At 41.0% G+C, this 24,336-nt stretch overlaps 1 protein-coding gene across 1 annotated transcript; it reads left to right on the top strand.

Moving 5' to 3' along the window:
• The first annotated feature begins 1,726 nt into the window (after positions 1-1,726).
• txnrd2.2 (thioredoxin reductase 2, tandem duplicate 2) lies at positions 1,727-22,932 on the top strand. The gene is made up of 17 exons (XM_004567265.3): positions 1,727-1,854; positions 3,441-3,506; positions 3,589-3,645; positions 3,746-3,890; positions 4,243-4,317; positions 5,041-5,119; positions 5,893-5,955; positions 6,086-6,156; positions 9,769-9,788; positions 9,931-10,022; positions 10,118-10,292; positions 14,649-14,785; positions 18,160-18,255; positions 18,809-18,901; positions 20,109-20,180; positions 20,262-20,359; positions 20,567-22,932. Exons 1-17 carry the CDS (start codon positions 1,779-1,781, stop codon positions 20,688-20,690), a joined length of 1,539 nt encoding a protein of 512 aa, XP_004567322.2. The 5' UTR covers positions 1,727-1,778; the 3' UTR covers positions 20,691-22,932.
• Positions 22,933-24,336: the final 1,404 nt, after the last annotated feature.

The raw sequence follows: 24,336 nt of genomic DNA on the forward strand, positions 1-24,336 counted from the left end.
ATTATCTGAACACTGTACTTTTGTTTTTAGAGCATGATGTAGCACCTTCACTGCAGCATGTAAGACAGAAAATTACAAAATCTGTTCTCTAGACTAACAGGAGTGTTGCATTGTTCACACGGTGGACTCTAATATTTTTTTTTACAGAGGGCTAAGAGTCATTGATTTTTACATGAAAAAATGTAACTAGCTTCACAGTTTTCTGGTGGAACTCATGCAATAGTCGCTGACGTCGTTCAGTCTGGTTTATCACAAACAGCGTTCCACGGGGGTCAGTACAAAGCCCCATCCTGTTCACTTTGTAAATAAAAGGTGTAGATAACTGGGGCAGTATTATCATAAACCCTGAACTGATAATTAGTCAGTTAATTCAGATACAAATAACTGCATGTTCTTCTCCAGATCACACATGAAAAATCTAATAAGTGTGATGTATGTAATATTAATATTATTTATGTGACCAGAGCCAGCCCAAAGTTTTATGAGTAGAATTTCATTTAAGGCCCCCATCCCTAGCCAAACCCATCAGAAAGTGCGTACCCCAGCATCACCAATATTAACATTTCGTGCATACGTGATAATTTGTGCATTATGCATTTAATACAACCATTATTTAGTGGTTTGTGGATTAGTAGTGTTCTGGAAAGAAATAACCCATCAGACAATGAATTTTTAAAACCAGTTGACTGTTTTAATTGTTTTTAAGTGTACAAATGAACAAAACAGAAGCAAAGAATTGAAAAAAGGCCTGAATATTATTTTTTGCATCACAAAGAAAATGTTTTTTAATAGACGATATTAAATAAATGAAACAGTCTGACTAAGGAACTGACAGGAGAGTAACAACAATAATACCTGTGGTTTTTAAACATTACCTAAGCTCACCACACAGTGACTGAACTGAAGGTTTGTTTGACACTTCTGGTTAACTAATGCTATTGATGGTAAACGTTAATGATGAATAAATAGTATTTAATTCCTGAGAGGGACAAATCTTTTCAGTTAATATTGCAGCCCACCAATTTTTTTTAATTAATTTATTTTTTTGATTGTGCATAAACGTGAGCCCAGCTCGGACAGTGACAATCGTGAAAATCATCAAATTAGTCTCATTAAGTTGTCTGTTAACATATTTATCGAAAATATTGTGCTTTCTCCGGTATGATTACCTTTTACAAGAACCCACTAAAATATGGCATGTCATGTGGTCTTGGGGGCCCCCTGCTGGCGTAGTGTGGCCAAACCTAATTATGTCAGTAATTGAGATAATTAACTGAGTAATAATAGAGACATTAAACTGCTAATGCACTGATTGTGAAGTGAATTAAGGCACAAATTAAAAATGTTAAACATTTTTATTTATACTGTACGATGCAGATTTGATAAAGAAGATGAAAGTTAGTTTTATTTTATTTGAACCAAACAGTGCATCTCTTTCAGTTAAATATTGTTCAGGTTACCAGTCATTTTGACGAAATACTAAATAATCCTAACGCAGACAGTCTGTATGTTCAAAGAAATTTCCTCCGTATTTTGACTTATACGGATGAAATGTAAATTAATAGCCATTTTCGTGTATGAACATTTATTCATTAGACATAAATTAATAGTTTATATTATTAAGATTATTTCAAAATTACACCATTAAATTCATTAATATTTATTACGTTACTCGTAAAAAATTAAATGAAACGCAGTTGTAATAATGATGCAGTATTTCTTTGCAGGCATGTCTCTAGCCACCATCGTCCCGTTCTGGGTCCTTTCATAATAACAACATGGCCGCGTTGTACAGAGGCAGACACCGGTGGAAAAGGATTAATTGTTTGCACATATTTTCAAGAAAACTGACAGGTGAGGTAAAATTATTATGTTGGGACTACATGAACAGGTATTTAAATTTGATGGTATCAACAACTGAAAGCGTTTTCCTGTCAACAGACGGAACGGAAAATGTCGCCAGCAACACTGGAAGTCCTGTTATTTAATGTTATCGGGGTCATTTCTGTAGCTTCTTTAACTCATGGTCACTTTATGCCAGTTTTAGTTTCTGTAACACTGGAAAACGCTCTTTTTCATGGTAGATACTGCGCTGATGAGTAACTGGCTAATTCCTGAGAACTCGTTGAATTTTATATTACCAAACAGGAGCTTCATCACCTAGTTGTTCAAACAATCGTTAGTTAACAGTTAGTGTCTCAATACATGATAGCACTGTCAATATAGATGCCGTAAAACGCTCTAACTACACCCTCATATGTGTTTTGGGGGAATATTTATATAACGACAGCATGTTTACTTTAAGATTAAATTCAGACACGACGTTTCAGCATAATGATAATTAATATTAATAGTTAAAGTTGTCTTGTAAAATAATTCAAGTGGAAAGGAAGGTAGACTGCTGTACCTCCCGTGGACGCTGTTTAGTCTAACACGTGACGGAAATCTGTCAACTGAGGAATGTTTTCAAATCCAGTGTCACGGTGTACAGAAGTTCAACTTAAAAGTGTTACTGTCAGTACAACAGTAACAGATCCACAACCCTACTGATAACATAATTCTTAGAAGAATCACCAGACGCCCCACAAAACGCTGCACAATCACAATACTTCACTCACTTAAAATGTGTTTGGCAAACAGCAACACGGATACTAAAACCTGCCATAAATGTTGCAATAAGTCAGTCTGCAGTCTGCGACTGAATGGCGTCAAGTTTCCATACAGCCATCTTCTGTGATAAATCATTGAAAATCACATTTCTGTTGCTGTTTGCACAGACAGAAATTCACACGTACTCAGTCTTCCTTTTCTATGGAAACATGACCAGCTGGCAGCCAGGGTTGAGTCAAGATCCCTCAAGTTGAGCTTCTGTCTGCATTTATAAATTAGACGGCAATTATTTGCAAACCTTGACACTCGCTCTGCGAGTCAGTCCAAGTCAGACTGCAGCTGTTTGCAGAAAGGTTGACTCCTATCAGGGGACCTGTGCAATCACCTTGGAATCACAAATGGTCTTGAGCGTGCAACACCCTCAAGCTGTGGCCAACAATTCACCTCAAGTTCCAGTCACTGAAAATATATGAAAAAAGTCAATACAATCAAGAGTCAGCCACCATTTTTATGAATTATTATTATTTTTGTAGATGCAAGCAAGTTGCTGTCCTTTTTGCACTTATGTGACTGAGTCATTAGCTCGTTTAGATGTTTTTTATTCAAGCCGATTGAATGTAAGTTTGCTCGGCTATTATTATCTCAGGATGGCAATGTGGGAGATGAGCCCTCTAATTTGCAGTATTTCAGTTTATTTCTTAAAATATCAATATTTGTTGTTACTATATCCCCATGTAAAATATCACAATAATATGCTGTATCAATCCCCCCAACTATCCCACCCTTCATAATTATACTGTGTCTACTATTGATTTTATATTCTCATGCAGGGAAGAACGACTATGACCTGTTGGTTATTGGTGGGGGCTCTGGAGGTCTTGCCTGTTCCAAAGAAGGTGAGGTGTTATCCTTGTTATTCTTTAATTTTTCCAGAGGCATTTTTGAGGAACCCGCTAACAATATGATAACATTTTGCAGCGGCACAACTGGGACAGAAAGTGGCTGTGTTAGATTATGTGGAACCATCTGCCAAAGGTGAAGTACATTTTGCAGAGCATAGTTTTTCAGTTATTTCTACCAACTGAAACACTGAGATTTACAGATGAGACTGAGTGTATTTCACTTTGTCTAACAGGTACCAAGTGGGGTCTTGGTGGTACGTGCGTTAATGTGGGATGCATTCCTAAGAAGCTCATGCATCAGGCTGCTTTACTTGGGACTGCAGTCAAAGATGCTAAGAAGTATGGCTGGCAGATCCCAGACACAGTCTCCCACGACTGGTAGGTCTCACCCAAGCTTAGTTGCTCTTATGTCTCACCTGGAGATAGCACAGAATGAATAGCTCAGTGGCACCATCTAGTGATGTAAGTACAGTAAGACAGGTTTAGGTGTGTCCTCTTTTCCTCTGCAGGTTCGTACTCATTTTTAATCAATAAATTCAAACTTCCTTAAAAAAAAAGACAAAATTAAGAAATTAAAAAAATGCATTAAAACTTTAGTTGGTCTGTCTTTAAAAATAATTTCTAAAGTGTTTAAAATCCCAGCAGTCTGGTCTTTCTTTTCCCTCTTTGCATTGTTTCTTGCTGCAGTGCTGTGGTTGGTTTATAGCATTACCCCTGGTGTGTTTTCCAGGCCCACCATGGCTGAGGCTGTTCACAACCACGTCAAGTCGCTAAATTGGGGCCACAGAGTTCAGCTGCAGGACAAGTGAGTGACAGCAGATCAGCTGTTATCATTATTTAACTTACTGGTTTCAGTGATGTTTCAGTTAGTTAACTCTTTTAATAAAGGGCATAGTGAGTCACTCCTCAGTCTATTTGCTTTTTTGCAGCAATAAATGTTAATATTTGAAATAATCGTGGAACTCTTAATAAAATTGCATATGTTTCATATTGTCTACAACAATTAGTGCGTAAAATAGATATGAAATGTTTTTCACGTGACACTCTTTATCCCTCCCTGTTAATTTTCCATTCTATACTTCCCATAAGATACTTATAAATATTTACACACCAGCCTAGTTCCATTTTTTTCTTCTTCTTCTTCATGGCGTCATATTGCTGAAGGCTGTACATTTCTGCTACATACACCACACAGCTGAAGGATTGATCGTCAGTGACCACATGTTGATAGAGTGACTGGCTGTAGGGCAAACAGGTGTTAACCTGTGTGAATGTGCCCAAGCTTCAACCACAAAGCTTTCAATCCAGTGAGATCATTTGTTTGGACTCGAGTGTTAATGTTACTTATAGGAATTCTTTTTTTTTTTTAAAATAACAATTAGCCAAAAGGGGATGTTTTTTAACTACAGGCAAAGCAGATACAACATGCAAGTGTTTGAACAGGTTCACTTATGCTGCTTCGTGTTCTCTTCAATAAACATCATTTAATACTACGTAAAATATATATATACTGTTTACTGTTTTGCAGGAAGGTGAAATATATGAACCTTAAAGGAAGTCTGGTGGATGAGCACACAGTCAGAGGACTGAGTAAAGCAGGGAAGGAGGTGGGCTGCAATATTAACTGAAACTGGCTGTTGGTTACTGAGAATATAACGTGTGGCGTATATCCCATTTTAACAGGTTAATGTCAACAGTATTTCTTTAAGTCGTTTAATTTTTCTTGTTTTCGCTGGTATATTATGAAATGTACATTTAAGTAAAAGAATGTTAGTTTCGATGTCTCGTTAAAGAGGATCTGTTATGATAATTTCCACATAAGCCTTGTTTAGGTTATACTAAACTTTGGTGCTGTACATCATCAATGGTCTAAAACAACCCTTTGTAGTGCCCTGCTTTCCTTTAATCCAGCTTTCTTCTACTTGGAAACAAAAGAGTTTACAAGCGTCTGTCCTCCCATTTAGAGCTTTAAGCCTGACTTGATCATATTAAGGAGATGCTCTATCTTTAACATCATACGCAGTCAAGAACAGAGAAAATATGTCAGAAATGGAGTGTGTACAGTGGTCTGAATTTTAGTCGTGTTTCAAATGAGCATCTAATGGTATGTATATATCCATCAGTCCATCCGTTCTCTATTGCTTATCCAATTCAGGGTCCTCGGGGGGGTGGGAGCCTATCCCAGCTACTATAAGGCGAGAGGTGGGGTGCACTCTGTATATATGATGGAAAATATGGAAGACTCACAAAGAGCGCCGCTTCCATCAACACCATAATGCTGAATACTGCAGGGACCACTTGCTTTCATTTGACATTTCCTCATGTTTTGAAGGAAATGAACAAAAGCTGTTATTTATCACTTCCCTCTCCTCTTCTATAGACCATCCTGACTGCCAAGAACATTGTGATCGCCACAGGTGGACGGCCCAAATACCCCACTAATGTAAATATGCCATAGACCTAATATGCCACACTCAAGGAAACTGTTCCCCCTTTGTTGTGTTTAACATTATCTGCAGACCTGTTGACTGATAGATTGATATTTTTGTTCATAGCTTTAACTGTTGTTGCAGATTCCTGGAGCAGCGGAGCATGGCATCACCAGTGACGACATATTCTGGTTGAAGAAGTCTCCTGGAAAAACGTGAGTGCACACGAACACACATCTCATATGTGGCCTCCATGTTGCTGCTGCTTCCAAATAACTACAGGATTGTCGTCATCGTTCTCTATACATTACGCTACAGTGAAAATAGAATCGCCAACCTTTGCAGCTCTCTCGCCGCTCTACCCACCGAGCTACCTCGCTCGCTGACATGGCACATCTCGCCTGTCACGCACTGTAATCATTCATCAGGGACATGCAGTTTGTTTTTCTCCCTTCCTGTCAGCCTGTCCTCGCCTCATGATTCAGATTAGCAGTGTGCATCCTGACCTTTAGAGAACAAGCCCTTTAATCCAGCCATTTAGTGCCTGTCACCACCTGGTTAATTGGTCTTTCCCTGACGTTTCCTCTTGGCACATCGCGCAGATGGTGACTAGTGGTTGTGGTGTACCTGGCTGCGGAGGTTGTTTGCTTTGTGATGATAGATAAGCAGAAATAATTATTCCGATAATAAAGCTCCACATAAACATAAGCATGTAGTTATTAACTGTTCATATTTACAAATGTTTTTCTTTTTAATGTCGATTTTATTGGTTTGGTTTTGTGACTGTAGCAACCTGTTGCATTGTCTTGTTAAACACCATCAAATATTTGTGTGTGAAACTGAATTATCCACTCAGGGAGACCACTTGAGCTCAGGAAGTCCTTTGATGTAAGCGAGCGTTGGTTAGTGGAGTCCTCCGACTTCTCCGCAGGCACAGTTGTGCATTAGCATTAGCCTCCTCGCAACAGGAACTTAATCACACACTGTAGCGTGAGCCGAAGGTGTTGTCTTGTTGAGGCATCAGCTGTGTAGGTGAGGTCCGGGAGGTTGTTGCTGGAGGCAGAGCTCGTGTAGAAGGGGGTTACAAAGCGAGTGATGGGTGTCTAATGGACCTTGAAGCAAACACACACACAAATGACAGATCTGGCTTCGGGGCCAGAGTCCAGCCCTACCTGGCAGCCATCAGCATGCTATCAGAGGAAAACAGTGAGCATGTGCCAACAGGACATTGATACTGGTGTGGCACAGTATTTGGGTTTTTGTAGTGGCTCTAACCTTGTTCTGTGTTGTGGACCACATGTAGCATGAAGAGGTCTTCCGTGTCTTTTTAGAGAAATGACGCAGTTGCAGAGCACAACATGTCAGAATGAAACATGAACATAGTCATGGATAGACCCACATACGATACCTGCTTCTGTACAGAGACAAAACTGTCACTTGATCATTTACGTTAGCGGTTCTCAAACTGAGAGCAAGTCTGTGGTAAAAAGCAAATTTTTCTTGAGATAGAAACCCCACCGTTTTGGTTTTAGAGAATTTTCAAATCCCCACTCTATACCTCATCACTTGTATAAGTCAAGGTCAATGGTCCTCTTTTGGGCCAGCTTATTGTCAACAGTGTAACCCTGTACTGTAACCTAAATACCAGCCCGGCCTCGCATAGCTCTGCAATAAAGTGCAATAATTGGGCCCAAAGAATGTATTTTAACATCACTTTGCAAAAGTCAAAGGCCAAAAATGTGTATAAAAACACATTTCTTTTTCACAATTCTTAATGTGAACTGTCAATTAATATTATCTACATCAGCGGTCTCCAACCTTTTTTGCGCCACGGACCGGTTTATGCCCGACAATATTTTCACGGACCGGCCTTTAAGGTGTCGCGGATAAATACAACAAAATAAAACTAGTACCAGTACCGAAGAAAAGAAGATTTATTCGTAACACACGTGAAAAGACCCAGGAAAACTGAGTAAACGATAAAAACGATAACAAAATAACGCTGAAAACCACACATTTCACACCTGAGCCTCAACTCTCGCGGCCCGGTACCAAACGACTCACGGACCGGTACCGGTCCGAGGCCCAGGGGTTGGGGACCGCTGGTCTACATCCATTCATAGTTAGAATGATAACTTCCTTTATAACTTCCCCACATGGATGCATAGCTTTAGTGCTTTTGCTGTTGTACAAACACACAGTTTTATGAAACTGGCCCAAAAGTGTTAACTTGCACCCACAGTAAATACACAGTACTACATCAGCATTATTCTCATAAATACCTTTTATTTTAAATGACTTCTAATTCTGATAAAAAGTAGGAATTGCAGAAAAAACAGTTGAAGCTAAAATGCAGTGTCATTCAGTTTTTTTTCCTCAGTTTTTCAAAGTAAATGCATCAGTTGTTATGTTGAGGACTTTAATACTGAAATGCTAGTTAAAGGCAGTCATACTGTTACATTATAATCCAGCTGTAACCTTTGTCAGACTCACCAACAGCAGTAATCTAACATGAGAGAGGAGATGACATTGTGGCCAACCTGAAATACTTTCAGGACAAGTAAGCAGCTTGTAATGAAAAATATCAAACTCCTACTGTCCTTTGTAGCAATATCTGCCGACATACTCAACAAGGACACAGAAATATCCAAATGTGTATCTTATTCCTGACTTTTGAAGAGCTGCCCAAGGTTAACTGGCAGCCACCGACCGCTGAAAGCACAGCTACTTCCTCAGGAAAAAGGCCTTGGTTAGAGTCCCCATCAACGCGCTACCACTGCGATCAGGAGCCAAGCCTCAAGCAATGTACATGTTTCCTGGGTGGCTCCCTGTCCAACTTGTCACTTTAAATAAGATTAAATGATTTGAATTTTTCCTTTTATTACTGGATTTTTTTGTTTCTTGTTTTTAATCATGGTGATACTCTGGCCTGTGAACCTAATGCATGTTTACTAAGCTGATGTGAATTTTACAACCTCTGGTTTCCCTCAAACGTTGCCATTATTGAAGAGGGTCAGTAGGGTTGTAAAGGTTCAAATCATCATCATCCTTTTAAAGAATGTTTTGTATTTTTAAAAGAATGTGTTGCAGCTGCACAGACCAGTCAAACGTACTGTCAAACACAATGGAGCAGAAGAAGAGTTGTGATGGGGGGTTGGGGGCTGGAACCAGGTTCTCAGTGATGAAAGTGTGGAATCAAGCTAAACCTCTTTGCCTAATCTTCTTTAAGCTACTACACAATACATGTTAAGTGCAGGTGTGCATTGCGTAGACGTGGGGAACATGGGCACTGATGCTTTCAGTGGTTAGTGATAGCACGGACAGGGGTAGGATGTGCCGCAGGCAACCAGAGCTGTCATGTGGAGCAGACGTAAGGGAGGAAGGTCTGTTTTGTGATGCTAAAAGGGGCCTCATCCATGAGGGTGATAGCCTTCACTCAGCAGGAAGATGGGTGGACTTGAGCCCTGAACATGGCACACCCCATCTGCGGGGATTAGCCTAAACGCCGGCAATTAGATCTCCTCAACGCTACAGATCTCAGCGTGATTACAAGCGTGATTCATCTGGACCACACGCGAGCACAGAGCACACATAGTTTTTACTGTCGCTGTTTTCTGCATTTTCTTCACACGTCCTCACTCGCGAGGTTATGAAGTTTTAAAATTCCCCACCTGTCTAATTCGAGGATTTAAAGTAAAAACATTTTGAGCTTTTAGCTTTGGATTGGTTTTGTTTTATTTGGCCAAAGTGAGCGGCGCAAATGATGAAATGTATCTTTATTGCATTGTTAGTTTTGCTAAGAGCTTCTCTGTATTTGTGTTTTGCAGACTTGTGGTCGGAGCCAGCTGTATCCTTTTGTCTGCCACAGAGCTGGTAAATGAAGCCATTGTGTAAGGTGTGCTGATCATCAGCTGACAAATGGTGAAGTTGTTGCCTTTCGGCATCTAATAAAATAAAACAGCTCTAGTCCTCAACCTGATGTTGCTCAGATGTAGCTCTGGAGTGTGCAGGCTTTCTCAAAGGCATCGGCTTGGACACCACAGTGATGGTTCGCAGCATCGCTCTCCGGGGTTTCGATCAGGTACTGCTCTCTGAACCAGGTTCTCTGTATTCTGGGCATTGTGATAGAAAACTTTTCCATGTTTGAATTTGGATGTTCTCTTTTGGTTCGTACAGCAAATGGCAGGTCTAGTGACAGACTACATGGAAGCCCATGGGACCAGATTCGCATGGAAATCTGTCCCAAACAGAGTAGACAAACTTTCCTCAGGAGCCCTGCAGGTCACCTGGACTGACACCCAGACAGGGAGCGAGCACAAGGACACATTTGACTCCGTGTTATGGGCAGTTGGTGAGTTTGTGTGTGTTAGAGGGACATCTTGAAGATCAATTGGAGATCTGGAGAGTTAGAAACTCATTATGTGCTTACTGACTTGACTTGATTCTGACACAAGTTAGATAAAGATTCTAGACTTGACCTCTACCTGACTGTTGTGAGCCTTGAGTTCCTTGAAAACATATTGGCCTTGATTCTGATATAGGCCTTCTTGTCCAATATCAGTGTCTGACCTCACAAATGTGCATCTGGAAGAACAGTCACAAATTCCCATATACACACTTCTAAACCTTTTGGAAAGCCTTCCCAGAAGAAGTGGCATCATATTAAACCCCATCTATTAAAAATGGGATGTCAATCAGGTTCATATGCATGTGACCGCAGACGAGTGAATATGCTCGGCAATATAGTGTAACTCCTTATTCTCTATTTTGTAGAGCTTTTACTGAGACCACATTTAATAGTCTCTCAGTGTAACCACGTATCCCTGTAATGAAACTCTGGTGTTACTGTTTTCTCACTGCCACCGGTTTCTCTGTCATCTAAAATAGAGTGCAGTGTCAGCAGATAGCACATGAATCAAGGCTGAAAACAAAGTAATAAAGACTGAGTGATGGGAATGGCCAGGGGAAGTGTTAATCACCCACTCTTGGCTCTCTGGTTGGAGGAGGGCAGGATGCACCCAGGCACAGGGTCACTACGTTCCCCTCTTTGTTCTCTATCTCTGCTCCTTCCTGCCCGTGCCAACCTTGCGGAAACCAACCTTGCATCTGTCACTGCCATCCCTACTCATAACCCTCCGCCTGCCATTACCAGCAGTCCTCCTCCTCTTCCTCCTCCTCATCTATTCATGCTGTATTCTATCGTTTCACTTCTGTTATACCAGCAGCATGAGAAACAATGGAAGGAATAACCGTCCATCAGGGCCACAATTGTGGGTTTGTTTGTGTTGCATGCTTTCAAAAGCAACACTCTGCTTCCAAAAAACTGACCAGAAAAGTTTTGAGTGTTTGCGTGAGAGAGAAGGGAGATCCCTCGGCTCAGTGCGTGTGACAGCAACGAGGATGTGCGTGACCCTGCAGCTGAGATGACGTTCTTTCTTCCCTCCCGCGACTGAATTCCCACGTCGTCCTCTCAGCGTTAGACTTATGGTGTGAATGTTTCCACTGAGCGCGCGTATCAGCAGACACTTGTGAACATGTGTGAGACATTGCTTAGCTCATGTTTCCTTCTTTGTTTAGAGCGAGAGTTCAAAGCCTTTACATTTTAGAACTCAACAAAGTGTAAAAATTAATTTACTCCCAATTCCCCGTACACAAAACATCTCTGTATTTTCGGCTTGTTTTTATCGTCTTCACATTTTTCACTATTTGCAGCAACACTGTAGTTTTAACGGGTTTCCAGAAATTGTCAAAGTTTCCTCTCTTTTGGTGCCGCTAGCTGAAACCCCTCTGAGGCCTGTATCTATATCAATGACAGCTTTTGTTCCCATACAGTAAAGTGAGAACCAGTAACAATGTAGCTTCTGCTCTTTGAAGTGTGGATGCAGGAGTTATGAGTACAAGGCCACTTCCCTTTACTGCTGCCTTACACTAGAGGCCAGGCAGAGTCCCAGGCCTCTGTGGAGTTATTAAAGGCCAGAGGGGACCAGGGGACCGTATCACCACAGTCTACCACATCCTTCTCTATGTCCATGCCTCCCTCCACCTTTCCCCCGCTCCTTCCTGACCTCATGGCCGCCGCTCCTCTGTCCAGGTGTGCCCACAGAAACACACCAGGAAACATAACATTTGCACATTTCCTGTCATGCATACAGACAGTGGGCACATTAGTCTTCTTCCTCACTGTCCTCTGCACTGCTCCAGGATGTCATTGGAAAACATTTCCTTTTTTTTTTCTTTTCTGTTTTATGAGATTTTGTTTCAGTTCAGTTTCTTTGTAAGTCTTCAGTTTAACACTGCTGACCTGCTCCACTTGTATGAGTGTAATTTGATCCGATTTGACTGAAAGTGCTGGCAACACAGTCAGCTAAGCCCACAGTTGTCATCGCATTTCAATTAAAATGTTGCTGAAGTGTGATTGTTGCCAAAAGCTACATGTGCTCACATTTGACCAGCAGCTCTCGGCCCTCTGACCGTGTTCTGAGGTTGGCAGAAAACATTTTGTTCTTACAGGAATCTGTCACGCAAATTAAAATACTCAGTGAGAAAATTGGTCATTATTAGAAAGATGTTCAGTATGGTGTTAGAGCAGAAGCTATACATACAGTATGGGCGGTCACATTATAGTGTTAGGTTTGAGTTTTACACAAATAATTTCTTTCTTGTTTATAGAATAAATACATTGAGGTGCTCTGTTTTTTTTTTCTAGTTACTCTGTATAACCTGATGCCTCAAGAAAAATTCATCTATTTCATCTTTGTTTATATGGTTTATGTTTTTGATCAGGAAAGCATCCAATCTTATTTTAACTTGTGCAGTTACACACATAAAGACCAGATATATAAAAAGAGTCTGTACTTACTGCTCAGAGTTTATTGATAATTGTTTTTATAGGCTAATTTGGACAATTTTTCATTTTAGATTAATTGAGAAGTGCTTTTATTTGTCGGTTGCAGTTTCCCACAACTGAGATGACAGACCTTGCCGACCGTACATACAATACACAAACATCACACACAGATATTATGACACCATAACACAATGAAAAGCACAGACAAGCAACATGGGAAAATATTCCAGTGTGAAAATATTTTATAATCTAAAGTATACAGTAACTCAGTGACAGACATGTATTTATGTCGGAGAGATGAATCTTTTGAAACAGGATCTAGATCATTATCAGAAGTCTCCTTGTAAGCAGAACTATACTAAACAAGTGAGAAACAGTAAAATTTAACCTTCCTAAATATTGTCTGACACTCCACAGTATATACTGTTTTATTGCCATATTTACAGGCTGGTGTAAACTACTTGTTAAACCTAACTGGTTAAGTTTTACCTGTTGACTTCTGAAGATTCTCGAGAGCTCTAATCTTCCAGCTGTGTCAGCCATATCTCGTCATGGCCTTCAGCTACAGATTTGTTAGAAAGTCTTTATAAGTTTTTATAAATCGATTCATTCCTAAATGCAAATATGAAATAGAGTTGCTATAGTAAATGCAGTTAAATTACTCATGTCACATGTGATGACACTTTTGAAATTACACATTAATAAATTAAGTCGTTAATAAAATACATTTGTATATTACAACTAGTTTGTAGTGTTTTACTTTATACTTGTAAATACTAATTGGGACCTGATGTATTCCTAATTTTAAATTAATAATACAGAAATTAAAAATTGAATTGAAAAAACCTCATTTAAACAGGAAAAAGATACAATGTCTAAGTTTTGCTACAAATCACTACAAAATATTCCAACTCAAGAATGACAAGTATTGCAGTGTTTGGGTCTCACAGGACAGGAAAATATTTAGAATTCAGTCTATCGGGAATAAGTAATGACTGGCTAACTTCCTTGACTCCTCCTTCTCTGTGCTCTCAATCCCATTAAGCCACACATGCTGTAGAGCCCTAGACAGGTCCCTATAGCCCCCCCACCCCCCCAGTCTGAGAGGAAGGGGAAGGACGTTGTTCTTCGGCTCCAGCCAGGAAAAAGAGTCTCAGGCGTTTGTTGTTTTTGCTGTCCGATAGCATCTACATGGGCACCTCAGGACTGGGTGTTTATTATTGCTACCCATGCAGGTTGCAAAAAGCTATGCTGAGAATGGGGGAGCATGTGGTCCATGCTCCATCACCATGGAGACTTGGTGTTGACAGCATCAGTCAGCCATCCCCCAGGAAGTGTCAGAAATTGCACCTTGGGATGTCCCAAGGGATCAGGGGGATGCCCATGCACAGCTGCTCATCAGCTGACCAGACTTCGAGTTTTTGCCTTATAATCACTGGTAATGGTACTGTTTAAAGATGAGATTTATCCAATAAAAGGCAATCTTAAACCTAGAGATATTAAATATACAGTGATGTAAAATGGAAAAAATATCCTATTTGAGATGCTAATACAATTATTTAATGAGTTTCTCCTAAATTTTATTAAAGATGTTCAAGGTCCTTAAAAATGTCAGTGTTTTTTGGTGTTCTCCTGCTTCTGTGCTGCCAAACTTAACTATTAAGCAAGCACACAGATTATTAGTATCTAGACTTCTCACAGAGGTCCAGTGTAACGGCTGAAATTTTGGGTATAAAAATGTAACTCAAGTTACAGGTTTTTTATATATACATTTGCAGTAGTAATTTAATAATGCCCCTCTGTTGTTGTTGTTGTTGTTGTTGTTGTTGTTGTTTTGCTAATATTTCTTAATAACTTCAGGTAGAGCTCCTGAAACCAAAGCCCTGGGCCTAGACAAGCTTGGTGTTCAGCTCCACAAAGAGACGGGGAAAATAGTCGTAGGTCCTGATGAGTCAACCTCGGTGCCAAACATCTACGCTTTCGGTGACATCGGTGAGGTAAGCTTTGTCAACAGCAGACACTGCTTTGTTTAAAAGTGGAGAAACAGCACTATGCTACAGTGGCTGAAAGTCCACACCAATCCCAATAGACTGTATAATACTTTGCATAGTTTAAACATTTGGCCCAGAGATGCCTCAGTTCTGTGATGTTCACAAAATATTAACATGAAGTTAATGTAATTCTGTGGTGATCACATCATTGTATGTCAGCAAAGTACGAGCTGGTTGTTGTGATTGAAACGGTACAGCTATTATTTCTTATACTGGTGTTTACTGGAGAGAAGACGAGCTAAAGTTGGAACTGTCTAAGTGGATGGTCAAGAGCTTCTCTGAACTTGCAGCATTTCAAGCAAAATCTTTTCTCACAGTACAGAGAAGGTCCAGGTTTAGAACATTTAAGAATGACACCAAGTGGACTTAATAAGGGACTTACTTTTCTCTTGGTAGGTTATTACTTTTAAAACACACTTCAAACCAAAAGCACTATTAAATGCATAAGACTATATTTAAGTAATATATAAATAAAAATAAATTAGGCAACTTAATATAGAAAATAAATAATTTCTAGTTTCTTCAAAATTACAATTTGACTATAGAAACGTTTGTGTTTTTGTATTTTATATATATCCTGAGTCAGAAATGAAATTGAACATGTACTACCTTCCAACTAATGCATTTTTTTTTTAAACCGCTGCAGCTAAACAATCTTTTTTTTTTCTTTTTTTCTTGCCTGTCCCGTTTGGCTCTTTTGCCATCAGAATTGTTGTCTAAAGGCAAAGAAAGATGCCCAACGGATTTACTTTACCAAATTGACCATCCCAGCCTTGCCGTAATGGTCCATTTGATTCACCTTTTATTGTTTATTTTATTTTCACTTGCTGAATATGGGACAGACTTGACTGGGGGAAAGAAGGGGAGAAAGAAAGAGGGAAAGAGAAACAGCTGAGAAGAGGGACGGGGGAGAAGGGCAAAAAACAAAAACAAAACTTCCAACTAATGCTAATATAAAAATAAAGATTTAATGTAAAAATGTTTTACAGTCATTCTCTTTTTATAAATACTTTGTAAATTTGTCCAGACTGTACACTGTGGATGTTAAAATTTTCTAGAATGGTGGATGTTTAGTAGGTAAACACTTGATTGATACTGACACAGAAAGTATGAATGCTGAAAACAAAATATTTGAACCTGCCGAGATTAAAGGAAGTAACTGCAAAAAGGCCATTTTTTTGAAATAAACCTAAAAGCCACATCACACAAGATCAGATTAGTAAAACTTTAAGAACAGCAAGAAGTCTTTTTTTGTATGACTTCAACAAGCCAGCTTATATTTAAAAGCTCTGAAATGTAAGTCTCCACTAACAGCAAGACTACAGCATTTTTTCATTTTGCTAAAAAATAAAAAATAAAAAATAAAAAAAATATATATATATATATATATATATATTTTTTATTTTTATTTATTTATTTTTTTTTATTTTAGTACTACTTGAGCATAACGAATAAAATAAAATTATTAACTTGAATCCCTTTGATGTTTTTTGCCCTTCTCTACTGCATGATCACTGCAGACAACATCATCGCAGAATGCATCTCTTTGCACCAAATAGCAATATTTTCTATGCGAAGTATAGTTTGAAAACCCTTTCTGCCATTTATTGTTTTCGTGTGGACAAAGTGGATCTCTGTGCATTACGTACGTGCCAAATATGGAACTGCAGGACCAGAGTAACCTCCAGGAAAAGAAAGCTTTTCTCACATTGTACTATAACACAAACAGTTTAATGAATTTTCTTTTACAAACTGCATATGTTTTCTATCTTGAAAGTCATAAAAAAAGACAAATAATTTGCATGATTAAAATTTTGACAGCTTCTTCTTTCATTTCATTTTTCTATATTACAGTATTGCATCTTTATTCATTCAGTTTGACCTACAAAACTGAGCTGAACTCTGATTAAGTGAAGGTGTGCAGCAAGCTGGGCTTTAACAAAACCAGCACTGGGTGTTCCAAACTGAACCAACCGTGTTAAGACTAGTTAAACCTGCAGCATCTAATGTGTTGGTTTCCCCCACCCCCCCAACCAGCTGTACTTCCTTCCTGCCTCCAAGCCTTGTTGCGCACACCGGCAGAGCTTCTTTTTGATTGACAGCTGGCTGTGATCAGTTGTGCTGCACCCTAAACTGACAGTCAGCTTTACACAGCATTTGAAAAGCTCAAGGATTGATATCCCTCCCAATTAGTCCAGCACTTTGATTTTTTTTCCTTTCCCCCTTCCATCTGAGTGCCAAGAAATGCATTATAATGACGCATGCCGTCTGGTGTTTAAACACTTACTGGAATACCAGAGAGCACGGCTGCATACATTGTAGGAGATGCTTTTGGACAACAGGATGTGTGGTGGTAATTTAACAGGTTGAAGTCATGCCTTTAGAATTGCCCTGCAGCCCTGCTGTTTCCTGCTCACTCCAGTTCTACGTCTGTCTGTGTATGTATCCGGAGCCATGCGCTTGTCTCTTTTGGCATCCTTTCAAAACAATAAATGCAAAAACACAAAAGCAGAGATTGTTTTTGTAAGTGAGTGAGACAGTGTAAAGGTGTAGCACTTGTTACTTGTGTCACTCCCTGACTCAGGATTTTTCCTCTGTGGATTTGTGCTAATGTATTAATGTTACTGGTGCAAACAGGAGATCTCTAAGATGACTTAAATTTCCAAGACACACTGCTGAAAATAACAGCTGAGACTGACCACCTGTAAACCAATAAAGACAAGAATAAAAGTCTGAGCACAGAATGTGAGGAGGACATGTAGACGAGCCCTTGAATCTGTGCTGCATTATTAACTGAATACAGAAAAATCATTGGTGTATGCATTATAAAGTTTGCATGTGAAGTTCTGCATGTCTGGCTTATAGAGTCAAGAGCCTGAAGTGGAATTGTCTGAACTCGCATGTCACTGGTATGCTGCTGTACGATGGACAAGAAAACAGCACCTCAGTAGCTGAGTGTAGATTTGCCTGTAATTATGACTGTTTCTGCTCAGTCTAAGAAATGACAGTCTGAGCAAGACTGTCAGGGTGGAACAGAAATCTTGTTTTAGAGCTGCAGGAACTGGAGTCGTATACTGGACATCGCAAGTGTCAAATTTTGCTTGTGGGCCTTTAAAGATTTATGTTATTTTACTTTCTCAGATTGCGAGCTGGCCTGTTTAATTTGCCTGGTGTGTGTGTGTGTGTGTGTGTGTGTGTGTGTGTGTGTGTGTGTGTGTGTGTGTGTGTGTGTGAGAGAGAGAGAGAGTGTGTGTCTGTGAGTGAGTGTGTGTGAGAGAGAGGGGGGAGATTCATTAAGTTCAAATTTTCTTCTGCTTTAGGGGCGTCCTGAGTTGACCCCGACAGCCATTAAAGCTGGAAAGCTTCTGGCTCGCAGACTGGCCGGTCAAAGCACTGAACTCATGAACTACAACAACGTAAGACGCACAGAAATGCAAAAAAATACATACAAACGCACACACACACACACACAGAGCACCTTTCTTGCTTGTTGGGCCTTTTGCATCTATACATTACGCTTCTTTTGTGTGTAATTATGATCATTTCTGCTGTTTCTGTGGTTGGAGTCTCTTATGTACTCCCCCATCCACCCCCATATGATTCATAACATAATGTGTCAGCATTTTCCAAAACATCATCATTCTTCTTCCTATGTATACTCTATCATCCATCAACAAGTCTTAATGAAGGCTTTATTATGATTGTTTGGGTTCGCATCCTACAAGAGACTAACACAAGACCAAGACTAATAAGCTGCCGTCTATTTGATGCGATGTTCACACCATATTAATCTGTTTGAAATGTGTCACTATTTGTATAATGTCGCATTCTTAGCCTTTTTTTGGGGGGGAAGATTTGACATAAAAAGCAGAGTATTGAGATTATCCGACCCAAACGATGTCCACAATAGAACGGACATTTTGATTCTTGGACTTTTTAAATTCTATGTGTTCTTATTTTGTGTGACAGGTGCCCACCACAGTGTTCACCCCTCTCGAGTACAGCTGTGTAGGTTTGTCTGAGGAAGAGGCTGAGAAAAGGCATGGAAAAGATGGAATAGAGGTAAGACTATATGCTATAAGCAGCTCATGGCAGCTGATTGGTAAAATATTTTCTGAATGGATTTGGAGTATTTTCATATATCCACATTTAATTTTTTTTTTCATAGGTGAATAAATATCTGCAGGACTAAGCATATCTACAGTCCCTTGCTGGATGCTTATAGCTAAAACACACTAAGCACTAAGATTAAAGACATTAAATAGATTAGAGCTGAACATTCTTCTAAAACCTCACTCAGGGTGTGACTGAAGTGTGTTAACCGATAGATTACTTAAGATGTCACTGATGGTACTAAAACAACTTAAACCTTGACATAAAAGGTCATTTAATATAAGTTTCATCTGTTTAATTTAAGTGGTCTGTGAGGTGGTCTCCCCACACCATTTGTTAATGTAACAACTGCTGTGGCAACAAACTGCATCTGTGTCTATACCTTCGCTCCATTGTTGTCTTATTTTCTGGGACAATACTCGATGAATAGCTGCGTCTCACACACGCTCAAACAGAATGACACCGGCAGAGCCCAGCGGCTTGTTACTGTCAACATTCTGCATTATAAAAAAGCACAATGGCCTCTAACACCTAAGCAAACAGTGGCACACACGGGTACACAAAGCCGTATTTTATCTGTTTGTGTACGTGCAGCGTGTGCCAGATGATGGGCAAAAAGCCGCACAAGATCATTGATAAACGGTTTAGCCGCCGAGCTGGGTGCTGCTGGAGGTGAGTGACAGGTGAGCAGGAGGCCTGATTGAGGTGTGTATGGGGTGATGACAGGCAGGCTGAGATCTGAGGAGAAACTGCAGCACCGGGCCCCGACAGCTGCACGGTCCTCACGACTTGTGTCGGCACGTTCGACGGTAGAATGAAACGCGCTGATGCACATGTCTGTGAGGACTTTGAAATCCAATCAGCATCTTAAAGCAGCACTGAGAGTGCTTTTCTTTTAGGCAGACTTTAATTGTAAAACAAAGTACAGTAGAGGCTACAGACCTATGACCTGATATATTTTTTGTTCTCAATTTAAAAAAACAACAAAGTCTGTATCTAATTCTGATTAGCGTTCAGGTATTTGTTGCATTGCTGGAATTGAAAGTTTAAAGTATTTTTACCTTTTCAAAAGAAGAGATCATCATGACTCTTGCCTTTTAGACTGATTTCAAATAATTCTATATTTCTATTTCTCCTTTTTCTACGATATGTATAGATCTACCATGCTTTCTACAAGCCCCTAGAATTCACTGTTGCAGAGCGTGATGCCAGCCAGTGTTACATAAAGGTAAGGCTCGGCTGCAGACTTTTCTGTTGGTACTTTAAACCCCATATAGCAGCTGAATAACTAAAGGCTTCTTGGCTTCAGGTGGTATGTGAGCAGGGTGGCACTGGGAAGATCCTGGGTCTGCACTTCACTGGTCCAAACGCTGGAGAAGTCGCACAGGGCTTTGCTGTGGGCTTCCAGTAAGTTAATACGTCCTCAATCCTCTGATCACTCTCAGGAGCCTTTTCAACCTACAAACACTGTTTTTATCTTCCTGTGGTCCTCAGTTGATTTAACTGTTGATTTGAAAGTCTTTTTTTTAATGAGACAAAATATGAGGATACGGTGATTCCATGCCGAATGTCAGTAAAAGCAACTTGAAGGGACTACTTGTTTTTGTGTTTTAGGTGTGGGGCGACATATTCTCACCTGATACAGACAGTTGGAATCCACCCCACCTGTGCAGAGGAGGTGGTCAAGGTCCACATCACTAAGCGCTCTGGCTTGGATGCCACAGTAACTGGCTGCTGAGGTTAAGCACCTCGGTCTCTGAACACACAGTGAGCACGCAGGCTCCTCGGGGTGAAAGCAGAAAGTTAGTTAGCCTAGGTTTATCCTCCTCGTTCTCCTCCTAGCTCTCCATTTCTAGAGGGCCCGATGTTTACGCGGCTGGAACCTGTGAATCAATGTCTCTTCACAGGCTGGTGATGCAGGTTATCTTCACTGACACAGCAAGTGATAACCGCAACTGTTATCATACAATCTACACAAACGTTGTGTACATGCTCTAAAATCACCCAGCTATAGATGTGAGGTTCATGAGAGGCCCGCTACAGAGTGAGCGTCTTTTAAATAAACAGGCTCATCAATCAGGATTACGGCCCGCGGTGAGAATTTTGTTGAAACCGCACGAGAAATGTAGACTGGGTCCGAGCGTTCTTCTGAATATATATATTCTGCAAATATTGTTGTTTCTCTGGCTGTACTTCCTGTCCATTAGTCTTGTAGGTGACACATACCATACACCCCACCCGCCCCCACCGTGACACTGATGGATGGCTCCAGGGCCTTCGCCACAGCGACACCGTTCCATTTCCCATGGACACACACAAATAGTCGACGGGGCGCCTGTCAGTCAGCCAGCAACCTCCTGGGCCGGGGCACCCTTGCTTGTTTAGGGCCCAGCAGAGCCCTTTCGTTTTCCCTTCTGTGCGCTCCACCATCTACATGCATGGAAGCAGTGCAGTGGAACTACCAGTGCGTACTGTCAAAAGCTGTATGGATGCCACATCCCAGGCACGGAGAGCTCTATCTATTAATTAGAGTGCTGTGAGTGAGAGCTTTATTACAGCTGCAATACTCAGCCTCACCCAGAGGCGGCACTGTTGCACTCCAATTCTCCCCCCTTTTCTTTTTCTTTTTTTGAGAGGAGCCAAGAATGAAAGACAGGATAGTCAGTGGATAAAACATAAACCTGAATACATTCAGGCTGCACATTTAATCCCTTTAATCCCTATAAAAGATATGTGCTTTTGAATGAAGCTGGAAGGCAGACTGGCTTTATTGGAGCCAAGCTGATAAGGGTTATCTGTTGTGTATTTACATGGATGGCAGGTTAGTTCTCAAGAGTCATCACCTTTGAAGATAAGGTGAGTTGTTTATATCAATAAAGCAGTAATGGACCCCCACAGTTTGCCAAAGTGTTCAAGTTTTCAACCTGCTGCCTGCCGTAGACATCTTGGATTTATTAAGTAGATGAGGAGGGAGGAGGCCTGTCAATAAGGAGGCTTTGCTACAGAAATGGAGGTGCCTAAGAGGAGGGTGCTCAGGGTAGTTTATTTTTATTTGAAGTCTAATCTGCCCAGTCTGATTAATGATTCCGATGAGGGGAGTGACAGCGTGCCAGGAGATGGAGAGATGAAAAAGAGAGAAGGAGAGAGAGCTTCCAGGTTTATTTGGACCCGGGCTGGAGGAGAGAGAGAGAGAGCTTCTGCCCTGGTTAGGGAGGGATGAGGTGGGTGGTGGTGGGGATTCCTGTGTGCTCTGTTCAGGGCTGAGGTGCTGACTGAAGGACCCTGACCTCCGCTCAGCAGGAACAGCTTGACTCTATCACTTCGAGCACAGAGGGCTCATATGCTGCGGCACTGCATGGCAGGGGCCTTTGGAAAGGGAAGGGGGGGGAGACAGAACCGTCCAAGCAGCCAACCAACACAACGCAACACCGAGCGGTGCCCGGGGTAATTGAGTCCATGTTCCTGTGCTTAACGAGCCACTTCAGAGACCCCAAGGGTGGGCCCAAGGCAGCGTGAGGGAAGTCGTTGAGGCCATCAGTGTAACTGTAATGTCTGTTTGCTTTTTACCCTCCACTTCCCTTCTGCTTTGTCTCATTTGCTCTGTTATTTTACACACAGTACGGCTGTTCACACGCACAAAAATGAAATGGTCAGTATTTTCTTTTACTAAAACTTTCTGTCCAACTTAAATCATTTCTTTTCGTTGCTGATCAGTCACTCAGGGCCAAAGTTTTGACCAGTTAGCCTCAGCTGTGCTCTGCAGGGGGTCAGGGTTCAACTTTCAGGTCAGCCAGCTAATGATGACCCGCACTAAAAGCCAAAACTGGAGAGTGCAGGTCTGATGTCACCTGGCTGCAAACGTTAGTAGCTGTAAATAGAGAAGTGTCATTTTCTGTTAAAGCTTTGTGATACATAATTTATGTGTAAAGTAATAACACATTTGGTTGCACTGTCCCTAATAAAATAATGATGCCCACTGATTTACTGCTATGTGCCTTAAATAAATGACTCATTGGTCACTGAAAGGGGGAAAGATCCACCTGAAAGCATTTTTAAAAGGATATTGGAGAATTTTGGTGAATGTTTAAGCTTAAAGAAGTCAACATTAGTGACGGTATAAATCTCAATTTCTGTGGGTCTATCTGAAAATAACCTACGTGGCTCAGTGTTAATATCAAGCAGTGTCACGAGGGATGGTTCCACTTTGACCCTGAGTTGTCTCTGCTGACAGGCACCTCTGCTATACAGCCCTGTCACTCAACCCGCTGCACCAACAATGGCAGAAATTCCACTGTGTTTGTTTGGTTAAGGACCGAGCTCTCCGAAAACCCCTGAACCTCCCCAGGATCCACAGCAGCCTCATTCACCCTAGGAATGAAGTCGGTGTCAGTCCTAACCCAGACAGTGGGAGTAAAGTTCACCCGCCGTCTCAAGAATAGTCAGCCCCATTTAACAATTGTCTCTCTTCTGCCGCTCCACAATAGAGCAAACAGGCTAAATCCACCTTGAAATGCACTTAGTAGAACATGTCAACATGCCAGGGTGCGCTCAGTCCTACGCTCCGTCTTAATCCAGCCCATTGAGCACTGACAGTTCTCTGTGAGTCAGACATTCACATTTCTTTGTCACTTCAGGTCTTGAGCTCTACCATCCAAAGCTGCTGGGAGAGCAGAACCCCTCGTACGCATGTTAAAACACACTTGCTGGGTATGTGGCCTCACAACAAGAGCAAACTCCTTGGGAGGAGGGGAATTGGATACATGCCTTGTGTAAACATGAACAAAAAAAATGACGCTTGGAACAGAAAACGGCTCAAAACCTAAGCGAGGATTATCTTGAAGAAATGAATAGGGGCCAAGTATGACTGCCTCTTGTACTGCCTGTATCTGGCTCAAGAGCTGTCAGCCTTAGTTGTTGCCTGCAGGGCCCGGATGGAGTGCAAGGAGTACAATGAGGGCGGGGGGGCCTCCAAGCTCACCAAACTGGTCTCTTAGACTTTCTCCCTCTTCTGGCGTCCCAGGTTTGAGACAGTTGCTCATTGAAGTCAAGTATGAAATCTGGTGGTTGACCCGTGAAGAATGTTTAGATGAGGCTTCACTGACTTTACACAACTCCACAAAGTCATTGTCACCAGAGCAAAGAAATTTAGACGTACAAGCTTGCAGTCTGACTGCTCTCCGTCAGGAATTTCAAGGTTGTCTAGTTTGCTTCGCAGATTCCACGTCTGGTTTTGTTACAAATGTTGCTTCTGAAAAAGACTTTCCTCCCTTCGTGACTACTTATTCAGCTGCACTCAGAAGAAGTAATGGGAGTCTTGTTGGTAGCCCAGCAGAGGTGAGGGCCTGTGAAATGAGCTTATCTGACCCCTGATAAGAACAGGATAC

This window comes from Maylandia zebra, linkage group LG12 (genome assembly GCF_041146795.1).
Source record: "Maylandia zebra isolate NMK-2024a linkage group LG12, Mzebra_GT3a, whole genome shotgun sequence".
NCBI lineage: Eukaryota > Metazoa > Chordata > Actinopteri > Cichliformes > Cichlidae > Maylandia > Maylandia zebra.

Coding starts and splice junctions, on each gene's coding strand:
- txnrd2.2 (XM_004567265.3), top strand. CDS start 1,779: ATGGCCGCGTTGTACAGAGGCAGACACCGGTGGAAAAGGATTAATTGT. Junction 3,646..3,745: donor TGTGGAACCATCTGCCAAAG/GTGAAGTACATT, acceptor TTTGTCTAACAG/GTACCAAGTGGGGTCTTGGT. Junction 3,891..4,242: donor GACACAGTCTCCCACGACTG/GTAGGTCTCACC, acceptor TGTGTTTTCCAG/GCCCACCATGGCTGAGGCTG.